Below are 22,798 nucleotides of genomic sequence, written 5' to 3' on the forward strand. Positions count from 1 at the left end.
AACCAGTCCATTCTGAAGGAGATCAGCCCTGGGATTTCTTTGGAAGGAATGATGCTAAAGCTGAAACTCCAGTACTTTGGCCACCTCATGCAAAGAGTTGACTCATTGGAGGAGACTCTGATGCTGGGAGGGATTGGGGGCAAGAGGAGAAGGGGACGACAGAAGATGAGATGGTTGGATGGCATCACTGACTCGATGGACCTGAGTCTGGGTGAACTCCGGGAGTTGGTGATGGACAGGGAGGCCTGGTGTGCTATGATTCATGGGGTCACAAAGAGTCAGACACGACTGAGTGACTGATCTGATCTGATGATATGTTCCCCCAAAAGAAATTTGGGGTCTTTGGAAGTATGTGTTAAGTTAATGTCAGAGAAATCTTTTTGATGTAGTGATATATGAGTTGATAATTGAAAGGTAAGAGGTTAACTAGACTAAAAGTCTTGAGAGGGAAGAGATTGGGAAGAAACATCAAGCTTGTGCAAAGGTTTTGAGCAGGATTGGGCCTGGCACACTGAAGGAACAGGAAGGTCAAGTGCTGGCTCACAGAGGAATAAAGGGAGAGGTGGGTGGGAGAAGAAATAGGCCAGGGTCAGGGCAGAGGGCCTTTTGGGCAGCAAGTGGTGATTTTCGCTTATCCACAAAACAAGGTAAATCAAAATGTGGTTTTTAAGCAGTAGAGGAGGCATGATCAAATTCTGGATTTTACAAAGATGGTCTAAGGACGGTCACTTTGGGTAGAACATTATGTATCTTTGCCAGGAATTGTGTCTTCTCTAAAACAGGATTGCTCAGTTAATTGAAGTCTGCAGAAATTCTCTGGTAGAGGTGAGGATGGGAGGAGGAGGGACTGATTTTAAAAAATCCGGTGAAATTTGCTTCATCCCAGCTAAACCATAGGCCCGCATTCCCCACTGAATCTTTCGGGAGTCTTCTGGGCCCTTTGTAATCATCCAGGTTGCACCTGACCACCGTGTCATTAACTTTTCTGTGAACTGGTTACAAATGTGAGGGTGCAGGATAAACTCAGGACCTGGAGGCGGCTGTGATTGTCTTTTAGAATCACAGGAATCCTAGATGGGAGAAAAGGGAAAGAGGGTTTGTGAAACATACTCGCTGTCTTGTAAATGGTACAAAGTATAGTTGATACAGTATGACGGAGTTAAGAAAAATGGTGGAAAATGGTTTACCGGATTTCTCATTTGAGAAATAACACCGAAGCATCTTTTCTTCTTCTTTCTTTTGTTTTTATTTTTTTCCCCTCCTTTTTGACTATTCTCATTTCCTTTTATTTTTCATTTTTGCCATTTGGACCCTCCTAAGTATTCATATATCCAGAATGAAGTTTACCACTCAGGGAGGTTCATGCGTATTTTGTCAATGACTGAATCCTTCTAGACTACATTGTGTTCCAGTGTAGTCTTAGTCCTTCAACTAAGATTTTAGAGGCTTGTGGTACTGTTTCTTTAGGAAATAGGCTCTGAGTCAGTTTTGCATTTTCCTTTGGCTGCAGGGAGAAGAGGCTGCTAGCATAATTAGAAATATTGCATAGGACATAAGACTTACTTATTGTGACACTTGGTTAGTCATTTTCCATGTAATACTCTCTCACGTACTTGAGTCTGGAATCTCTTATCTAAACACATACATATTTAGATGAATGAAACTTTTGATGTCAACAATTATGGATAGCATAAAACAAAATAGGAGCTTTATCATGAGTAGCTCTGTGAATGACTATCAGATAATTTTGAAAAAAAAGAGAAAGGAATAATGATGTTTAGAGGTTATTTCACAAATGACTGCATCCATTAAACCATTTTTCATTATTTTTCTTGACTCCATTCTGCTATAGCAACTGGATTTTATAATCTAACGCATGAGTATTGAGAAAGTTAATATTTAATAATGTAGAGGTAACATGTTCACATCTAGAAAGTAATGAGTGTTCAGTGTTCTTGGGTGTTCCGAATAGATAGGCATCTGTTTTCTGCTACTTGTGATACCATAAGACAGAATGGAATTCTCATGTAGAAAGGTTCACAAATGGGCAATTAATATTAACTTTGCAAAGAAAGACTGTGTTTGGAACTCGAAGCCTTTTATAAACTTATACTGTCCTCTGCAGTTCCCATGCATGGATATATCTGTACACACGGATGCTAAATATCAGCATCCAAGCTACATGGTTTTTCTTCAGATTTTTAGCTGTCCGGTGTAGACATTCAGAGCATGTGGGCAACAGCCCAGAAGACATTTAGTAGCCTAACAGAAGAACCATTCAAATGTATCCCACTTTGGTCACCATAGTGGGGATTGTTGAATTTCTAAGAAAAGAATCCTGCCTGCTTCCTTTGGGTCTTTAGGGGAGTATAAAACTCTAATGTAGTAGCCAGTTCTCAGCCTGCCAAGGTCCCAGTTTTACATATAACAGAGATCTTCAGGGAATCACTCACACTGCCCAGAGTGCAGGGTCCTCACCTGAGACAGCAATGAACCTGAATTCTTTGGTGCATTCAGGGCAAGCACCCTCAAGACAAACTTTAGAAAGAGCTAACAAGAGGGCTGAGTGATAGACTAACAGGAAAATGCCTTTGGAAAAATAAGAAAGGTAATAAGAATTTACTTTCCAGACATCTGAAATTAATGTTTAGGATAGAGACTTTTTAGAATGTCATTCCTGGAGTACTTCTCTGTATTACTTTTTGACACTGGTCACCTGTTCTTTTGTGGTGTTATCTGTTCTACATGGGGACAAAAGTGGAAATAATGTCTCATCCCAGTGACCAGGGCCAATAGCTACTTGACGCATACTAACTAGAAATTCGGAGCAGGCAATGGCACCCCACTCCAGTACTCTTGCCTGGAAAATCCCATGGATGGAGCAGCCTGATAGGCTGTGGTCCATGGGGTTGCAAAGAGTCGGACACGACTGAGCGACTTCACTTTCACTTTTCACTTTCATGCATTGGAGAAGGAAATGGCAACCCACTCCAGTGTTCTTGCCTGGAGAATCCCAGGGATGCCGGAGCCTGGTCTATAATTCCTGACTTATATAGGAAATATTAGATTGATTTTTTCCTCCTGACATGCAAACATGTAAGGAGATAGGAGTGAAAGAGGGGTGTCCTTATTCCAAAGGTCCATTGTGATGGCTGGTGGTTCAGTTCCCAGTCTGCGTTTCCGGTCTCCTTTTTCCGTGTTGCACTATGACCCAAGCAGCTGTCTCTGGCCCTTTCTACATGCTGCTTCCTTTAGATTACCATAGCTTTTTAAAATCTTCTGTGGGATACCAGACTTCTTTAAAATATATAAATATATATTTAAAAAATTTTAAAGCTCTTTGGTGCCAGTTGAAAGCCTGAAAAGTTTAAAGTATGTGATATCTAAAAGACCTTACAGGGAGAATTTTCTGGATGTGGAGGCCTTTTGTTGGTGTTGGTGATGACTCAGAATTTCACTGTTGGATAGTGGGTTCCGTTTTGCCCGAAGATGGTGATGAGATGTTTTGAGTGTCTCGAGTATGTAGTGAGGGGCTACAAAATATTGATGTAGGAAGTTGTCTGCTTTTGAAGGAGAATTTGCTCTTTGGGCCTATATGGTGTCCATTACACTGTATTCTTGAACAGGTTTATCTTTGAGGAACCATCCACCTACCTTTAATCTGTGGTACTCTGTGTGGGCCAGTTACTGCCCCAGTGCTAGAACTGGACCCAGATCCAGGTTCATTTGAGCAGTGTTCCTTTTCCTGTAGCCACAGAGCTTCATTCAGGGATAAGCATGTAACCCAACAAGGCCATGGATTCCCAGATTTTGCTTGGAACTTTCAGGCAGCAGAATTTCTTTCTGTTGTCTTTGAAGATGGTCTCATAGATCTGCAGCTCCTGGTAAGTCACCATGTGGAGAAACTGAAGCTGGCATGGAGGAGAACAAAGCTAAGAGATAGGAAACCCCAGTGATAAGTTTGAGTGCCTGGCTCCAACCATGTGCGATTCTATGGACTTTTACACTGTGGCATAAAGTCTGTCTTCCCTATTTACTTTCCTGAAGAACTTTGAGTTGGATTGTTTCATTTAGGATCAAAAAAGTAATCTTTTCTTTCCGAACTGTTCAACAACTGTTCAACAGGAGATTCTGTAACCTGCTCTGGAAATTTGTAGTCAGTTGCCCTAACATAGTCATATAAACCAAGAATTCTTAATTATATATGACTATAATCTCATTTTCTGACAGTCTCTCTGTAGTGTGAATAACAAACTACTCTCTCAACCACAAAAATCCAAAAACAAAACCCTCTTTATAAAGACCTCTTCATAAGCTTGAATATTGGTTTTCAATTGTTCCTCAGTCTTCACATTAAATGTTCTTTATTATGCAACTTCAAAACTACTTACTTCTAGATATGTACAGCAAGTGTAAACCCTACTGAGCCATGAGTCAATATGAGAATTTGTTATTTGACCATCTCCAAAGACTTTCTTGAAGATTTTATTCTGAGTCAGTCCTGGCCTCTGGTCCTAAAAGACCTGGATAGATGGTGAGGAAGCATAGATGGTGAGGAATCTGGTGAATGAGTCGCATGGAAGGTCCTGCTGATTTCTTCTATTAAGACCGCTTTAATAGATAGGGACTGGTAACTACAGTTACTAAGTGACTGGAGAAGATTCCAGTAGCATTGGGTAATGTAAACACAGGTTCTCTGCAGAGAAGAACCTGCATTTTCACTCCAGAGAAGAACCTGAACTTTGACTCCATATCAGAGACAATGGAGCTGCTTCCTTCTCACCTCCCTTTCTGGAGCCTAAACCTCTGCTTCCTGCCCCAGGATGGAACAGGCTGTAGTCAGCACCCACACTGCTCACATTCCCTTCTCATTGTTCCCTCTCCCCGCAGGTACATCTGAATGTGCAGATGACTTTGCTCCAGTAACGATGAAAGAAAATACATAATTTCTAAGTCACTTGGCCTGGTGATACAAGTATGTTGAGAGTTGGTGGACCCAGTGTGCAGCTTTTCTAACTCATCCCAGCACTGTGGTCAAACAAATCAATTCAGCCTTCAGAGGGGCATCCATTGCCTTGTGATTATGTTTGTGTAAAGTCTTGGGGTCTTTGATCAAAGAATAGGATTTCAGGCCAGGCCCTAATCCTCACTGCCTTAAGGTGTTTAAATGAGTTAAAAAAAAAAAAGTTGATAACAGCTGGGACTTAAATTTGCCTTTGCCCAGCTTTTGTTTTGAAAGGGCTTCCATTATCCGCGGCTTCCCTTTTCCAAGTAAAGATGGATCGTTGGGTAAACCAAAAAGGCAAAGAGGATCTGGGAGGAAATGGGCGGAGACTCTGAATTAATCTTCTGAGGAAGAATGTTTGATCAGCAGGGAGGAGAGAATGGAAAGCTCTGATGCTGACAGCAGGCACCTTTCTGACTAGGGTGTGATTGGCACCTTTGAAGCTTCAGTCGGGAGCCAGTGTCCAGTGGGTCAGGGCTTCCTCTGTCTGTGGGTGGTGGTGTTAATAATGTGGCAACTGGAAGGATTAATTGCAGACAAGCAGCAGGATTACGAGGAGGGCTCCTCAGCTCTAAAAGGAACAGTTCGAGGAAAGCCTCTGATCTGTCAGCCTTAGAGGAAATTAGTGGGAACAGACTAGAGAAGGCTGGAGGAAAGAAAAAGGCATTTAGGATATTAAAGCGAAATGTGAAGAGGATATTGAAATAGGGCGAAAAGGGTGGGGGGCGCTGATCTCGAAAGGCAGCATCCACCTCTCCCTAGTAGGAATTTCCGTGATTTGTCCAGATTTCACACACGCCTTCTCTTTACGGCCCAGGAGAGTGGACCGTTGTATTTGGGTTGCAACAGGTTAGGGAAGGGTTACAGTGTAATCATGGCTGCACCCAAGTTTGCTCTCCACCACCTGGCAGCTTCAGAATGTCCTGAAACTAAGGCTCCCTGTGTAGTCTTAAAACAAGTCAGAGCATTAGTGACACCCTATCTGCATTAGCTATCTATTGTATATTTTACTTCTTACCCTTCTGGTTCAAGTCGGGATGTTGCCAATAAATCCTGTGTTACCATTAAAGAGGCCATTCATCACGCTCCCTAATGTGATTAATCAAGATACACCACAGTACCCTTAAAATGAGATCATTTTGATAAATCATGTATGACATGAAAAGACTTTATTCCTTTTAAGTGCAATTTAGACAGTAATTTTTTTCCTCATTTATGATTCATGGGAGAAACATGGATAAAATTCCCTTGCACAGTTACACCTTATCTACAGCAATAACTCAAATCTGCTTTTAGATGAAAATTCAGGGCCTTATTCACCAAAGCTGAATGCCAGCTCATTATTTTCTGGCGTTCAGTAGTCCAAAAATAATGTCCGCACATTAAGCAGCATTCTCAAAAAGTTGGAATTGGCCAAGCACCAGGCACATCAATTATACTCCATCATCCTTAATAAGGAAGAAATATCAGATGTCCTCTTGGAGTCTTTTTGAATCAGTAATGCTCAGCCTTCACCTTCCCAATTTAGAATGATTTGGAAACAAAAATGGTAGTAACAAAAAAGTATGGGAATTTCAACTGTTTTACATGATTCTTTTCTCCTGTTGCCTAAAGCTCAAAGGAGGTATTTTTCCCTCTTCCCATGTGGTTCATGCTTTTTTCTCCATTCGCTTTTTCTCATTTCTCAAATGAAACTACCATTCTTTTAGGTCTGAGTTTTATTTTAAGCTGCCCTATCTGTGATGTGGGTTTCCCCCTCACAGCTGTCACAATAATTTGGGAAGCCATTTTCATAACCTCCAATAGAAAAATAATTTGAAAATGTGCCTTCTGGTGAGATCCATCAAGTTTAAGATCACATTTTTGGTTTAAAGTCAGACACTGATGCTATTCATTAAACTGAAAAATGACTTGTTTTCCACTAATATTGAAATAAACTCTGGATGAATGTTAAGTCATGCTGGCACGCGCTTAGATAGAAAGCAAAAGGAAACACAGATATATTTAATTTGGACATGCAAAGTCAACAGAGTTTTAGGTCTTTTTGGAGACAGGGAACCAGGAAGACTGGCCGAAACAAATGTGAACAATTCGAAGTTCCTTTGCCTCTTTCACAGGATGAGAGCATTTGAAGAAGGGTTCCGTATTTCTGTGTTTTTTCATACCCCCTTACCTATGAATAAGGGCATGTAATTTATTGCCCTGCTGTTCTTAAGGGTTTATATTGGGCAGTGGATCAAAACCCTGTGTTTGACTGTGCTTAAGTAACCCAAGAGCGCTCGTATCCTGTTTTTATCCATACAACACAGCGGATGCAACAAAACTGAAGTTCTCTTGAGATATCACATTCATGCTGGTGTCCCTGTGCCTTAATCAAGTAGAAAGAGACATGAAAGATTCCTTGTGTATTATTTACATTTAAATAACATTTCTCATGTTTTTATTTCTTTTCCAATATTAAGAGCAAATTAAGAATATAAGACCATTAAGGCTGTGCTTACCTTGTTTAGGTTTTCCGTTTCACATTTATGACTTTCTATTTTTCTTTTTTGCTAAAAAAGATCTGTAAATTTAAAAAATATGTATATATCTCATTAAAAAGTTTCCTGGTTCTAGCAACACTCAGCAAATCTCTGAAGAATTCAAGTTTAGAACATAAATATTTTAAAGCCCCATAAAATTGGCAGTGAATATTTTTTCCCCTTAATACCATGTTCATTTCATTCCAATTCACTACCATGATTTTACTTTCCAAAGCGACTTTTAATACAATACACAATTATTTCATCTGGGGTTGGATAGGTCACCTCATTAAGCCTGCCAAGATCAGGCCTCTAGTGATCCCCACGAATATCCTCGCATTTATTCCTAATTAAAATGGCCCTCCTAAATTGTCTCAAGTTTATCAATACAAATAACAAGCTAAGGGAAATAACCACCATTGAGAAGATGGCGGGGCAAGGAGACCTGATCACAGACCTGAGGCTGGGCCGACTGTGGCGTCTGCAGCGGTGCCCTGCCACCTGTTGGCTTTGCTTACACACAACAGGGTATTGATGTCCCTCACAGCACTGCAGTAACCTCCTCTGACCCCTGTCCCAGTTCATCACCCCCCAGAGAAAAGAAGGGGCCCTTTGAGAATCCCAGGCCTCCTGATTTTCCCCATCATTCATTTCCTTGGCCACATGTTTCTTCTGCTAATACTAAAAATTTATGGCCACGCACATTAAGGGCAGCACAAGTCCTTTCCTTCTTCTGGATTATTTCAGAGTTTCCTGTCATAAGGAAATCCAAGAAGATGTGTCCTCAGTGGATTGTATGTGACAGTGTCTGCTTCTATCTCAGGAATCTGAGGCATGATGGATACACTGTCAGTTTTGAGAGATGATGTTTTCTCCATATTTCCATTATGAACCAGGCTGTCATCTCCTAATAAATTTCTTGCATTGGTATCAATTTATTTTTACAAGCAGAGGGTCTGATGTATTTGGGAAAGGCACTGACAGCAGAGCTGGCCCGGCTTGACAGACCTGGCTCCACCTCATTTTGGAAAACTACTTTAGTTCCAAGGACAGAACTTGACCTGCAGCCCTTGAGAATTAAAAAAAAAAAACAAACAAAAAAAACTCTCTGAGAGGAAGAGAGACACATGAGGCAAGTTCCTTCTTTTAAGCCAAAATAAATCAACCTTGTAGGAATACCATGACATAATATTATTTCTAAGACAGCCTTGCAAACCCAGATGAGAAATGCCATATGTTGTTATTTACTAAAGACGGGCCATCACAGTAATGCAGGGAAGCTATGGATGAATCCAGATTGTAACCAGCTAAAGATCTCATGACTTTTGTCCACAGAAGGAATCTCAGGAGTGCCTTTCTGTCTGACAAGTAAGGAGGAGAGTCCATCCGTGTACAGATAATTGATTACACATGGTGCGTATGTCCTGTTGTAGCTACTACGAAGGGTAGGAGAGGCCATAAAACCTTTGCCCTACCTTTCAAGACATTTAAATCTAGTTGAAGAAGTAAGATGTTATACAAAATTAAAGTAAAAATAAGTATAGTTAATATTTAATGAGCAATGCTAAGATCTTTGTTTCTTACCTTCCTCTTTGCCTTTAAGTGAAGAAAGGTCAGATAGCGTCATGATTAAGGCAGGAACCACTGCTGCCTGGCTTTGTGGCCCAGCTCTGTTACATACTAGTAATCCAAGAACCTACTTAATTTCCTTGGGCCTCAGTTTTCCTCATCTGTAAAACAGGAATAGGATTTAGAACTGCCTCATGGAACTGTTGTAAAGACTGAATAAATTAACATGCGGGATGTGTTTAGCATAATTTCAGACACAAAGTAAGCACACGTAAGTGTTATCAATTTTTAACTATCATCATCATTATAATGACTGTTTTTGTCATTATCATTTTACAGTGGAGGAAAGTATAGCTTTAAAGAGTTTATTGTCCAAGGTCATACAGAGGATGGTGTGTGGATCCAAGTCTTAGTCAGTAAGGCATCAGAGCACAGGAAAATGAGAAGTAGAGGATATCCAAATTGTAAATAAGTTGACAGAATCTTTGAAACTTAATTAGCTTTTTCTTACTATTGTTTTAACACCAAACATACCTTAGATGTTATATAATAAATGTTATATATATATATACAGAGAGAGAGAGAAAGATAGTGGTATTCTGGGAATGTTTAACAAGCAGCTCTTTGGAAAAAAATATTATGCATATATACATGTACATAGCTTTTTATAATTTTATGTATATAAAGATTGAGTAGTACACAGCTTACAAATAATACTTAATTATTTTAACCAAATAATATTTAATCCTTTTGGTTATAAATTCTAGTCATCTAATGCAGTCTTACCAAATATTTTTGGTTATTTTGGTCAAACTTTCATACCTATTGTCAATATAAGGTTGCAGTTGACGAATAAGTATAGTTCTGACATGAGCATTAATTATATTCTTTTCTTACTATGTCAGAACTGCACTCTTTTGTGAATAGCGTGAGCAACTTCTTTACTGAATCAGATAATAGTTTTTGAATATTTGAAAAATATTTCCTCAACTTTTTGGTGCTATTCACAATATAATGGCTATAGACACAACATAACCTTTAGGTTTAATCTGAATAATTCGTATTTTCCCATCATTTTCTTACGTTTAAAAAATCCATAAGATAATTAATCACTAATTTGTAGCATTTGCCAATTTCTGCTGTAAATACTTCCGTCATGGCTGATGTCAGGCTACCAAAGTCACATCACTGAAGAGTTGGAAAGAGCTATGAAGTGGTATATATTATATAGCATTTCTGCTATGTAAATATAATAGACATGAATACTTTCCAGAGCATAAGTAGTAGTAAAGTTTGTAAAACAGAAAGTGCTGAGTTTGGTTATATATTACCTTTACTTTTAATATTATTTATCCAATCACAAGTATATATAATTTAATTTTAAATAACAACTGTGTTTATCAACTTAAATATGGCATTCCTGAAAAGTTAACCATTGGCTTTTGTGAGCTGGTACAGGTTGACCATAGATACCATTGGTTATGTCAACCCCAAAGGGCTAAAGAGATCTGAAGTGCTCTGCATCTATGTTACATAGTCAGTTATTTTTAATAAATAACTTAATGGTTTTATTAATATGTCAGAACACATTGCATATTCACATGAATTTAATCATATCTCAGTGCAGGAGATGTACAAGATGCTGGTTCATTCCCTGGGTTGGGGGATCCCCTGGAGGAGGGCATGGCAACCCACTCCAGTATCCTTGCCTGGAGAATCCCATGAACAGAGAAGCCCGGTCAACTAAAGTCCATAGAGTTGCAAAGAGTCAGACATGACTGAAGTGACTTAGCACTAGCGCTAGAAATGTATTGCTTATTTTAGTATATGTACTAAACCCAAGAAGGTTTTCTTCTCTACTGTTGAACATCAAATTCATTGCAGAATGGTTGGGATTCAGGCTGTGAAATCAAGCTGTGTTAGTTGGAATTCTAAATCCTCCATATACTACCTGAATGCTTTCAAGCAAGTTGTTTAATTTCTCTAACTCCCAACCGTCTTACTTATAAAATGATATTTCTATCTTAAGGTTGTTGAGATAGTTAAATGAAAGAGTGTGCTTAAAATGACTCCATATAAAGAGTGCTCAAGAAATGTGACATATACATAATCATATATAGACCCTCATTACTTGGGGGTTGTAATATATTACATTCTGTTTGAACATATGACACAGACTAAATCCTCTGCAAGGATTAATGATTAGCAGCAAAGTATTAACTTGTGTTCTATCATATTTCTGTGGACAAAGATGACTGTGTCTTTAAAGATAGGATGTTCTACCTTTAAAATTACCCAAGGTATTAGTACATTCTCTCTCGTTTGATAATCCTTTCTTCATGCTTGGAGAGGCTGGTTTGTTAGGAGCTGCAAGGCATTCACTGTTAACACAGATCTTGGTCCCTGCACCCTTGAATTTGACAGTCTTGCAAAAGAGGCCAGACAAGAGCACCACTGACAGTAGCAGGAGGCAAAGTGGAGCGATGGCCAGGAAAGGTGTATCGTAAAGACTTGGGGTCTCTGATGCCGAGAAGGTGTGGGACTGGCGGAACTCCTTGGAGTGTGAGAATCAGGCTGACTTGGTTTTTAATCCCACTGTAGATTTTAGAACTGTATGGCCTTGGGCATGTGACTTATACTTTCTGGGTCTCAGTTTTCTCTTTTCGCAGATGAGAGTAGTAATAGGAGATATGCATACAGTGGGAAACCATTAGACTTAGAAAGCATTTAGGACACATTTGTTCCTGTCCCACTCCATGCCCCTTTCTTTTCTGCCCCCTTCTCCTTCCTCCTTAACTCCTATGCCCCTTCCTTCTGTCACGTCTCCTTGTCCTCTGATGGGAGGGATTGGAAAGATCAGATCAGTTCAGTCCAGTCACTCAGTCGTGTCTGACTCTTTCTGACTCCATGGACTGTAGCACACCAGGCTTCCCTGTCCATCACCAACTCCTGGAGCTTGCTCAAAATCACGTCCATTGAGTCGGTGATGCCATCCAACCATCTCATCCTCCGTCGTCCCCTTCTCCTCCTGCCTTCAATCTTTCACAGCATCAGGGTCTTTTCCAGTGAGTCAGTTCTTCGCATCAGGTGGCCAAAGTATTGGAGTTTCAGCTTCAGCATCTGTCCTTCCATTGAATATTCAGGGCTGATTTCCTTTAGGATGGACTGGTTGGATCTCCTAGCAGTCCAAGGGACTCTCAAGGGTCTTCTCCAACACTACAGTTCAAAAGCATCAGTTCTTCGGTGCTCATCTTTCTTTATAGTCCAATTCTCACATCCATACATGACTATTGGAAAAACTATAGCTTTGACTAGATGGACCTTTGTTGGCAAAGCAATGTCTTTGCTTTTCAGTATTGCTGTTTAGATTGGTCATAGCTTTTCTTCCAAGGAACAAGTGTCTTTTAATTTTATGGCTGCAGTCACCATATGCAGTGATTTTGGAGCCCCCAAAAATAAAGTCTGTCACTGTTTCCATTGTTTCTCCATTTATTTGCCATGAACTGATGGGACTAGTTTCCCTGATCTTTGTTTTCTGAATGTTGAGTTTTAAGCCAACTTTTTCACTCTCCTCTTTCACTTTCATCAAGAGGCTCTTTAGTTCCTCTTTGCCTCTGCCATAAGGGTGGTGTCATCTGCATGTATGAGGTTCTTGATACTTCTCCCAGCAGTCTTGATTCCAGCTTTTACTTCATTCAGTCCAACGTTTCTCATGACGTTCTCTGCATATAAGTTAAATAAGTAGGGTGATAATATACAATCTTGACGTAGTCCTTTCCCGATTTGGAACCAGTCTTTTGTTCTACGTCCAGTTCTAACTGTTGCTTCTTGACCTGCATACAGATTTCTCAGGGGATACTTGATGGAAAGTGTGTTGTTTCACATTAGCCCTGGTAGGATTTTAATTTTTAAATATTTTAAACCGCCAAAAGCAATGGCACCATTAAATAAAGTTTAAAAATCAAATCATTGCAAACCACATTGTTCACAAAAATCTTTGCATCTTTGCTTATTAACTTTTATCCTTTTACTCATTGCAAATATTATGTTAAAAATAGCAACAGATATATCAATACTATTCTTATATTTACTGTGTTCACTTAATATTGTGTAATAAAAATTTAGCATATTTAGTTTATATTTGGACAGAGGAGCCTGTTAGGCTGCAATCCATGGGGTCACTATGGAGAAGGCAATGGCACCCCACTCCAGTACTCTTGCCTGGAAAATCCCATGGATGGATGAGCCTGGTGGGCTGCAGTCCATGGGGTCGCTAAGAGTCGGACATGACTGAGCGACTTCACTTTTACTTTTCACTTTCATGCATTGGAGAAGGAAATGGCAACCCACTCCAGTGTTCTTGCCTGGAGAATCCCAGGGACGGGGGAGCCTGGTGGGCTGCCATCTATGGGGTCACACAGAGTCGGACACGACTGAAGTGACTTAGTAAGCAAGCAAGTTTATATTTGGTTACTGTAAATAAATATGATTATTTCCATAATGTTCAGTATTTAGATGGTTTTGGTTTTTTGAAAGTTATGACCAACCTCGATAGCATATTCAAAAGCAGAGACATTACTTTGCCAACAAAGGTTCATCTAGTCAAGGCTATGGTTTTTCCTGTGGTCATGTATGGATGTGAGAGTTGGACTGTGAAGAAAGCTGAGCGCTGAAGAATTGATGCTTTTGAACTGTGGTGTTGAAGAAGACTCTTGAGAGTCCCTTGGACTGCAAGGAGATCCAACCAGTCCATTCTGAAGGAGATCAGCCCTGGGATTTCTTTGGAAGGAATGATGCTGAAGCTGAAACTCCAGTACTTTGGCCACCTCATGTGAAGGTTGACTCATTGGAAAGGACTCTGATGCTGGGAGGGATTGGGGGCACGAGGAGAAGGGGACGACAGAGGATGAGATGGCTGGATGGCATCTCTGACTCGATGGGCGTGAGTCTGGGTGAACTCCGGGAGTTGGTGATGGACAGGGAGGCCTGGCGTGCTGCGATTCATGGGATCGCAAAGAGTCGGACACGACTGAGCAACTGACCTGATCTGATCTGATCTGATTTTTTTGTTATAAAAATATCTGCTAAAATATTTTGGAAACCACTACTCTCGATGACTGAAAAGGTCTTTTACAGCTCTTACATTCTATGACTTGATTACTTTTGTAAAGGTCCAAAAAACGCCCAATCTATAGTCCTTCTTTCCTTTTTTCTCCCATAAGCATTTCAGAACTGCAACTCTGTGCCTAATGACCTTTTAGGCACTGGCAGAACTAGAGCCCCTTTAGATCAATGGCAAACTCAGAGGTGGTTTTCCTGCAAAGGGCTTCCTGATTCCAGACAGCCTTTGGTGCAGCCCTCCACCCAACCCGCCCCTTCCCTGAGGGACTTCTGCTCTGAATTACGCCTCCACCCCACCTCCTCAGTCAGCTGAATGCTGGGCTCTTGATCTGACTCTGCCTTTTGCCCAGTTTTATCCTTTCTTGGTCCCTTGGTTCCTCACCCTCATCCCTTTTTACCCTTTATTTTCCTCTCATTTTTGTTGGCTTCTGTCTCTGGACAAGAATATAGTTGCTCCTGTTCCTCCACCTTCCCAACATGTTGCGTCTACAGTGGAGGCTTCCTGTCTTCCCACTGGAAGGCGTGCTGCCTCTACCTGTGAGCAGGTCGGAAGACTCCATCCTTAGGCTGGTTCTGTGGCTCTTAATCCTTGAGATGCTGTCAAGTCTTTACCTCTGCCTCTGGCAACTTGGCTTGTGCTTTTGTGTTGAATTATAATCATGGTATATAGTTTTCTCTTTGACATTAAAATGTTTTATTCATTCAAGCATTATGCATTGACATCTTTCTGTATTTCTGGCAGCATGTTGGGTACTGGGGTTAATAGTATAGTTAATCTCAGAAATTTAATAGAGTTAATCTCGAAAGCTCTCTGTTAGTATGAAGAAGAAACAAGCAAGAATGTAATTACTGGTCCATGTGCTCAGCTGTCATCCTAGAGGTTAGGGTCAAAGTTCTGGATGATGCAAAATATGGGGATCAGGCTATGAGTTGGTGACTCTTCCTAACCAGCATTAATCATGATTTTTTTTTTTTTTTTGGATGAGTTAAGAATGCAACTAAGGTCCTGATTTTATTTTTCTTGGTATTCTCTGCAAAGGGCCTGGCATATAGTAGGTGGTTATTAAATCCTTGATAACTAAATGAGTGACGCTTTTTCTTATGAGAGAAAATAAATGTTTTTAGAAGAGTCAGCTTTATACCACAGTTTCAGGGAATGAATTGTGATGAAAAGCGAAGATTGCTTTTACTTGAAAGAGGCTGACAAATTTCCCAGACCTGGGATCACTTTATGCAGTGTATGATTTAAGGGTGAGTGAGCATGCCAGAGCGCTCCACTTGAGCTGAGTGATGGGGAATGAGTTGTGGAGCTCTGGTCTTAGATGGTATTTTGTGAAAAATAGTTGGAGATTTATGGCTATTAAACAACTTTGTAGCTGCCCCCTTCTTGTTTTGAAGCCTGCCAAATATCTCCTCCTGCGGTCTGTATCATGCTCCTGCCGGGCATCCATGATATTCAGACATATCCACTGGAATGCAGGTTTCCGTGGAATGCACCCAATGGGAGGGGCTTGAATTGTACAGTTCATCTGAAGACATTTGTTTTCTGGAACCGCGGAATGAAATTCTCACTTTGCAAGTCTCTTTTACTGTATTTCGTTGAATCTTTTCCAATGAGGTTGCCAGAGTTCTAGCTTCCTTTCTGCATGATGGAAACTGCAGAGCACGGTATATTAGTGACCATTATCATTAATGATGTGAGTTTAAAAAATTATTAGTAACTGTCCAATTGTGAGCAGGAGACAAGTACAAAAACCTACATATGCTTTGGCCAATCTTAAGTAGAAAGACTTACCAGGTAGAATGAGCATCTTAAGCCTTGGCATGAAGTGGGGGATTTATATTTATTGCTATTTATCCACTTTTTCTATTCCGTTGTTACAGTTCAGTACCTTAAGAAGAATTAGAACTGGGATATTTCACCAAAAAAGCCAACCAGAGATGGCCTTAATTCATTTTGTGCAAGTACTGGAAAACTGTTAGAGAAAGTGTCCTCTAATTATGGGTTTTCAACATCAGATGTATGGATTAGGTAGAAACAGGACCCTGTTTTTTCAATTTTCATGTTTAATTTTGAGAAATTCAAAGAATGTAGAGAAGTTTGAAAAATAACAAGCATGCTTAGTTACCCTACAGGATTTGTATTTTCTAATATGTTGTTTGTTTTTTTTTTTTTCAAGTGTTATGTTTCAATAAAAGAAATAAACCTTAAGTGTAAAATTGAAGCTCCCCACTTTCCATTAGCCCCAATTCTGTTACTCTGTTCTCTGGTAGGGGCAACCATTTTCATGAATTTAATATTTAACTTTTATATTTTTTAGATCTTTCCATATACACATGAGATCAAAGAACTACACATTTACATAAATAGTATTGCACTGCATTTATCATTTTGCGACTTGCATTTTCACTTTGCATTAAATTTTTAGACCTATTCAAATTGAGATCTATAAATCAGCTTTATTGCTCTTAAGTGCTAAATATTATTCTGTCATATGAATATACAACATTTTATTTATCCATTTTCCTCATTGATAGACATTTGAATTATTTCCAATTTGTTCTGTTGTAAATAATGCTGCAATAAACATTGTTTTATGATCTACCTTACAGACCTGAGTAAAATTTTCCATAGTGTATATATTTTAAAGGGAATTGCAGTACCAGTTTTCAGTTTTATTAGATATTGCTAAATTACTCTCCTAAGTGGTTGAACCAATGTACATTCCCACTGGCAAAAGATGAGAGGTTAAGAGTTTTGTTGCCCTTGGTTCTCTATAGCACTCTTTATTATGAGACTTAAAAGTTTGCCAACTATGATGAACAAAAAATTGTACTTTGTTTTAATCTGAGGTGCTCTTAGGGCTAGTGAATTTGACCATCTTCTCTTTTATTTATTGGCCACTCAGGTTTTCTCTTCTTTGAATTATCTTTTTTTTTCTTTTGTCCATTTTTATTATATTTTTATTTATTTAGAGACAGATATTCTAAATGCTAATATTTTATTGTAGATGTTACAAAAATCCTCTAACGGGGAGATTCATAAAGTAAAATGTGAAAGTGTAATTTTTTGCCATGGATGGTTAGAAAATTTTCCAAGTACTTAAAGATTTGAGAATCATTTGTAGTTCTGAGGAGTCTGATTTACCCCAATTTTCCTGATCCCATTTTAGGCATATCTGCTTTATCCACATAAAGGAAAACATTATTTAAAAATTTCCACTAATGTTTCTATTATCTCATTCCTGATATACTATGAATGTATTGCTTCAGTTTCAAGGGTAATTCTTTAATCAGGAACAGGTAATGTGCAAATATAAGACACTGTTTTGTCCACTTCTTTCATATGATTGTGCTTTTCTGAATCAAGCTTCTAAGCATAATTTTCAACATCACTATTAAAAAGATCACACGGACTTCATTTTGCTAAAAGTCAAGTCAAAGAACTGGTATTTAGAATCTTGGTTTGTAGCAGTTTTCCCAAACATCCAGCCACGAAAGTCTCACCAAAAGGCATAGTTTGCAAAATTGTTCTCATCCTGGTTTCTTTTCCATGGCTTGAGTTTATAAATGGACACTGAGCAGAAAGTAATTAAATGCTAGGCATAGAATGATGACTGCAAAACAGAACTAAAGCCACACAATTTTTGCTTCGACTAAAACTGGAAATAAAACTTAAATCACTATTTTACTCTTGGTTACAAAACATGAATGTTTTGCCCAGTCAGAGATATTTGCTGAGAGGTAGTTTCTTCTAGTAATTTTAGGAAAAGCTGTCATCAAATTGTCAACAGCCCAAATTGAGATTAAAAATACCAAGAAACATCACAATATAGCAACCTAAAACTCATCCTGGATCTTCAGGCTTTTTTAGCAATGAGATCGAGCAGAAACATTGACAGGGAGAGAAGCTCTGGCCTCTTTCAGAGGAAGTATAGTAGATCTGTGGAAGGACAGCCCTGGTTGCTCCTCCCCTGCCTCAAGCAGGAGCAGCATACGATGAATAGACGCCATACTTAGAACATTCTCTTTGTGTCTCATTGATCAAATAGGGAAGCCCTATTGATCAAATAGGGATTACAGGAGACCTTGAATGCCAAATGGAGAAGCACCTGGTGATTCTAGTGTTTGAATTTTAATCTAATTGCTGATTGTTTTATATGATTACAGCATCTGAAAAAGTCTTTAGGTACTTTTTCAAATGTTTTTCTTAGGGACTGAACTTTGATCTTTCTGGACCCGATACCCTTGGATCAAGCTTTAAACACAGTATATTTCTCTTGCTGCTGGAGTTAAGTAATGCTACCCAAAATCTGTCTCTACCTTAGGGACATAGCTTCTGCTTTTGCACCATTCAGAACTCTTTCTCTAAGTCTCCACTGAAAGCCGCTTAATCAAACATCTCAAATGTCAGAAACAGGGTTTAAAGGGTTTTTCTAGCAAGTAGGTCTAATCTCCTACTTAGTTTTGATTCCTATAATGTCTATAATCTCTTTGGAGAAAAGGCCTGCTCCTACTAGGGCAAATATATCCCATAAATGTATTTCCTTTTCCAGAAAGAAAAATGTAGCATTAATGAAATTTACTTTTTCATGAAGCTTGGAAAGGTTGTAAGCTTAGGATTTTGATCCTAGCAGATGTTCTTTTTAGGATATTAAAAAAAAAAAAAAAAGTAGTGTTTGATTCAGAAGTCTCAGTAAGAATTGCAGCAGTGATGCTTCGTGTTCCACGCTACCTCACTCTGAATATGACATACTGGTCAGTAGCCCGGAGTGACACCCGGCTCTCCAGCTGTGGTCTTTCCTCACACCTTAGCCCCCATGGGTGTAGCACTAATTAGAGACAGAGAGCAGCCTGGGTCACACCATATCAAGGTGGATGGTTAAAGAACTTTGCATGTAGAAAAAAAAGCATCTGCACAGATAGATTTCATATCGTTTTCTCTCAGTCCTCCAAATGGCAAAGTTTTGTTGATAACCATTGTACTTCAAATTTCAGATGATTTTTTTAGTGCTATTGTTAAATGTAGCCACAACCCCAACTGCAAGGTCTTCGATATCATGTATCCTTCTCCTGGGTCACTTCATGCTTCTTACGTCTTCACCTTTCCCCTGTCTCCATGCCGCATTGGGCCCAGGAAACAAGCTCTCTTTGTCCCATTCACCCTGCAGGCCGAGCTCAGCCTCTTCACTGGTTCCATAGAAATCTATGTACAGTAAGGGTTTAATCTGTGGGAATTTGGGGTAGAAATCTATTGGGGAATAACTGTGACAGAAATCTAAGTCTGCATCATTTCCTGCCCTCAACATCTCTTTTCCTTCTCCTCCTCACAATTCCACTCAATAAACAAACCATCCCCTTGTCTCAGATCCCTTCCACCGGTACCAAGTCCCCTCAAAGCATTGTATTTGACCTGACACTTACCAAAATATTATCTCAACAGAGACAGCTCTTGCTTCCTAAGAAGAACCTTGGTCCATAACATGTTCTCCAAACCCAGATCCCAAGGAGACAAGTTTGGTAAACAGAAGTGTTTAGTGTTTGGCGTTGCTCATGTTGGTGTGCTTTTTTTTTTCACACAGGCCTCCAGTGACAGCGTTGCTGTGTCTCCTAAGAGCCGCTACACACCCCTGCCTTCTGCTTCCAGGGAACTCACCAGTCACCGAGGTAGGAACCCTGCTTTTTATTGCGTTTTGTGGCTACAGGGAGAGATACTGGGCTGTGCAGAGCTCGGGAATCATTACTGCTGCCTTGGCACTTTGGATGGAACAAGTGATTTTCAAGTCTGTGATAAGAAAACCATACCTGTCAAGCCTCATAATTTTGACTCACATTAAATAGAATTTAGTGGCAGTCTTTTGGGAAGGCAAATAGGTCTATGGTGGAATATAATTTTGTGATTTTTTTTTCTTTAAGCAAAGAGATTATCACACTTAAAAGTTACAAAGGAGGTCATTACCTCCAGAGAAAGTGGTGGAGAGAAATTGGGAAACTCACTAATATTTGTAAAAGTGTCACTATTTGGGAGTATTATAGTTGAAATCTGTAATTTCAAAATGAGTGAACTCTACATTACAGCTAAAAGGATAGAATCAATATGCAGTTTTCCTTGAATTCTCTGATCCTTGAAATTTTAATTTGGCTTACCCAGCTCTTCCAAAGCCTTGAATTTCTATTGTCATCTCTAGAGTCTGCAAGGAATATAGTTTAAACATGCTTTATCTCCAACTGGCTGTTTAAGCCAAGGACCATGTGATCACTTCTGTTTTAATTGGTTAGGACAGGAAGAGGCCATGTGATGTAATTTGTTTACCCCTTTTTATTCTAGTTATGACCACAGTCATATTTCATAGTTACAAATCTATCTTCCAAGGGTAAGTAAGAACAGGCTTAGGTTGAGGGCTCTACATACTTTTACACATCACTTCCCCAAGCAGAAAATTGCTCTGTACATTCAAGGGACACTGAATAAGGGCTCTTCCAGCTTTGTCATCCAAGCTGCATTGCAGGATGGGTAGGTAGGAGCCAAGTCTGTAGAGATTATCAGAAAGTGATGGAACTGGCCCTCTAGGGAGATGTGGGGGCTTTGGTTAAATGGCACACTAACATTCTGTAGGATTCCAGGTATCTGTGACTTGGACTTGTGTTTTCTGTTTGATATCTGGATTCAGTGGAGTTGATTTAATTAATTAATTAATAATTAGTATTAATTAACACATAATTAATATGCATTGGTTTAATTAGGGTTCAGTTGTGATTCCATTCTGAAAGTGTGCAATTTGTGAAAATCAATTTTGCTCAACGTCAAGTAGCATAAATAGCTGCCAATGTGTTTTTGAGGGGTATGAACAGATCTCTTCTGAATATTCTTATGAAGGTTTTGAGTATATCCCTTTAAAGACTTGTTTTTCACAGGGGTGGGGGGGATTCCTCTACACAAATTATTATACCCTGTCTAGAAGGAATAACAAATTAAGCCTTGCATCATAGTCTCATGGATTTATTTATTAGTCTCTTGTATTTGAATTGATTGAGTTTGTGTTGATTACATGAATAGAAACTGAAGTCTCAGAGCCCTCAAGCCTGCTTCAGTTCATCTGGCCATGAAATTGAGATTTCACAACAGGAGGACTTGATCAAATAAGTGATAGTCATCAGTAACGGGGCAAAGGTCATCTGTCATTGTAACAGTAAAATAAAAAATCTGAACCTTGAAGAAAAGGAATATAGAGCAATAAGTTTTGAAGATACTTGGGTAATACTTGGAATATGGAAAAATGCCTAGTGTGATCTGAATTAAAATAGACACTCTTGATTGACATCAGAGTATAACACCAATGGAAAAAGTGTTATTTAATAGAAGCCAAGACAAATGTCTTGATTTTCTTGAGCAATTAATATATATTTAATACATTTGTTGCCTAATCATTGCTAAGTACTTGGATGTTGAAAAAGCAAGTCAGCATCATGAAAGATGGCCAGGTCTTTGGACTTATGGTCATGAGGAGACCAGAAAGAGAGAACCAAAGATGCCTATTAGGCTGAATTACTATTGGGCTGATATGTGTAGGGAAAATATGAGACTAATATATTTCAGCTTGGCATGAATCATGCAGTGACAAATGAGGAAAACGATAGTTTTCAGCACCAGAATGAAACCACTTAATGACATCTTGTTTTTTTTTTTTTTTTTTTTTTTTTTTTTTATTTAAGTTAAAGAAATTATTCTAAGTTTCTGATTCCTTAGATCACCAAACTCCTTGAGGGTCATTTGTTAATATTTCCATGGAAACAGCCTACAAACATTTATCCAGAGAGATGCTTCCACGTTATAAAGCAAATTACACCAGTTGTTTCCCAGGTGAAATCCTCCATGATGTCTGGACTCAGTCTGTAAAGCCCTAAGTGGAAATTCTATTTGCAAATACTTTTTGATTCATCTGGTTCCCAATCTCTTTTCATTCCGCACCAGCGACTACACAAACTGGTAGGTAGTCGTTCATGTACAAATTGCTATTTTTCTATACATGCCATTTTCCCTGTGCTTGTCCTTTTATGTGACTTCCAATGTCGAGTTTGATAGGCCAGGGATCCATGTCCTTAGGACTGTAGATTCAAATGCAAGAGGAGTCTGAGCTCAGAATAATGATCAGGAGTCAGGGGACTCTATTTTTCCATCTATAACGTACAGATAAACCAGACCTCCTAGAGATAGTGATGCCCAGTGCTCTGTGCTTCCTCTGGGAGATTTTTAATTATTGCACCTTCATGGGATTTCTCCCCTTCTTAATTTCCTTTGTTGCTGTGGGTTGCTAAGTTGTGTCCAACTCTTTGCGACCCCATGAACTGTAGCACATCAGGCTCCTCTGTCCATGGGGATTTCCAGGCAAGAATACTGGAGTGGGTTGCCATTTCCTTCTCCAGGGGAATATCCTGGAGCAGGAAGTGAACCTGTGTCTCCTGCGTTGGCTGGCAGATTCTTTACTGCTGAGCCGGCTGGGAAGCCCTTATCTCCTTTGTGTAGTTGCTTATGTTCTGCTTTATATAACACAGGTCAGGTCTGTGTATGTCTTGAACTCCT

General features: G+C 39.4%; 1 protein-coding gene across 3 annotated transcripts in view; it reads left to right on the forward strand.

The window, feature by feature from the left end:
* The window catches only part of LOC104997535 (chromosome unknown open reading frame, human C10orf11), a 926,454-nt gene extending 903,883 nt beyond the window's left edge, over positions 1–22,571 (forward strand). Inside the window, exons 5-6 of one of the 3 annotated variants that reach the window (XM_010852385.1) lie at positions 8,863–8,940; positions 19,800–19,858. In XM_010852385.1, the coding sequence (XP_010850687.1) occupies positions 8,863–8,892 (30 nt within the window). In that variant the 3' untranslated portion in view covers positions 8,893–8,940; positions 19,800–19,858. Of the gene's footprint in view, positions 1–8,862; positions 8,941–19,799 lie in introns of all 3 variants that reach the window. The other 2 variants (XM_010852381.1, XM_010852384.1) reach the window with 2 other exon arrangements.
* Positions 22,572–22,798: the final 227 nt, after the last annotated feature.

The sequence above is a fragment of the Bison bison genome, unplaced genomic scaffold (genome assembly GCF_000754665.1).
Source record: "Bison bison bison isolate TAMUID 2011002044 unplaced genomic scaffold, Bison_UMD1.0 scf7180017864309, whole genome shotgun sequence".
Taxonomy (NCBI): domain Eukaryota; kingdom Metazoa; phylum Chordata; class Mammalia; order Artiodactyla; family Bovidae; genus Bison; species Bison bison.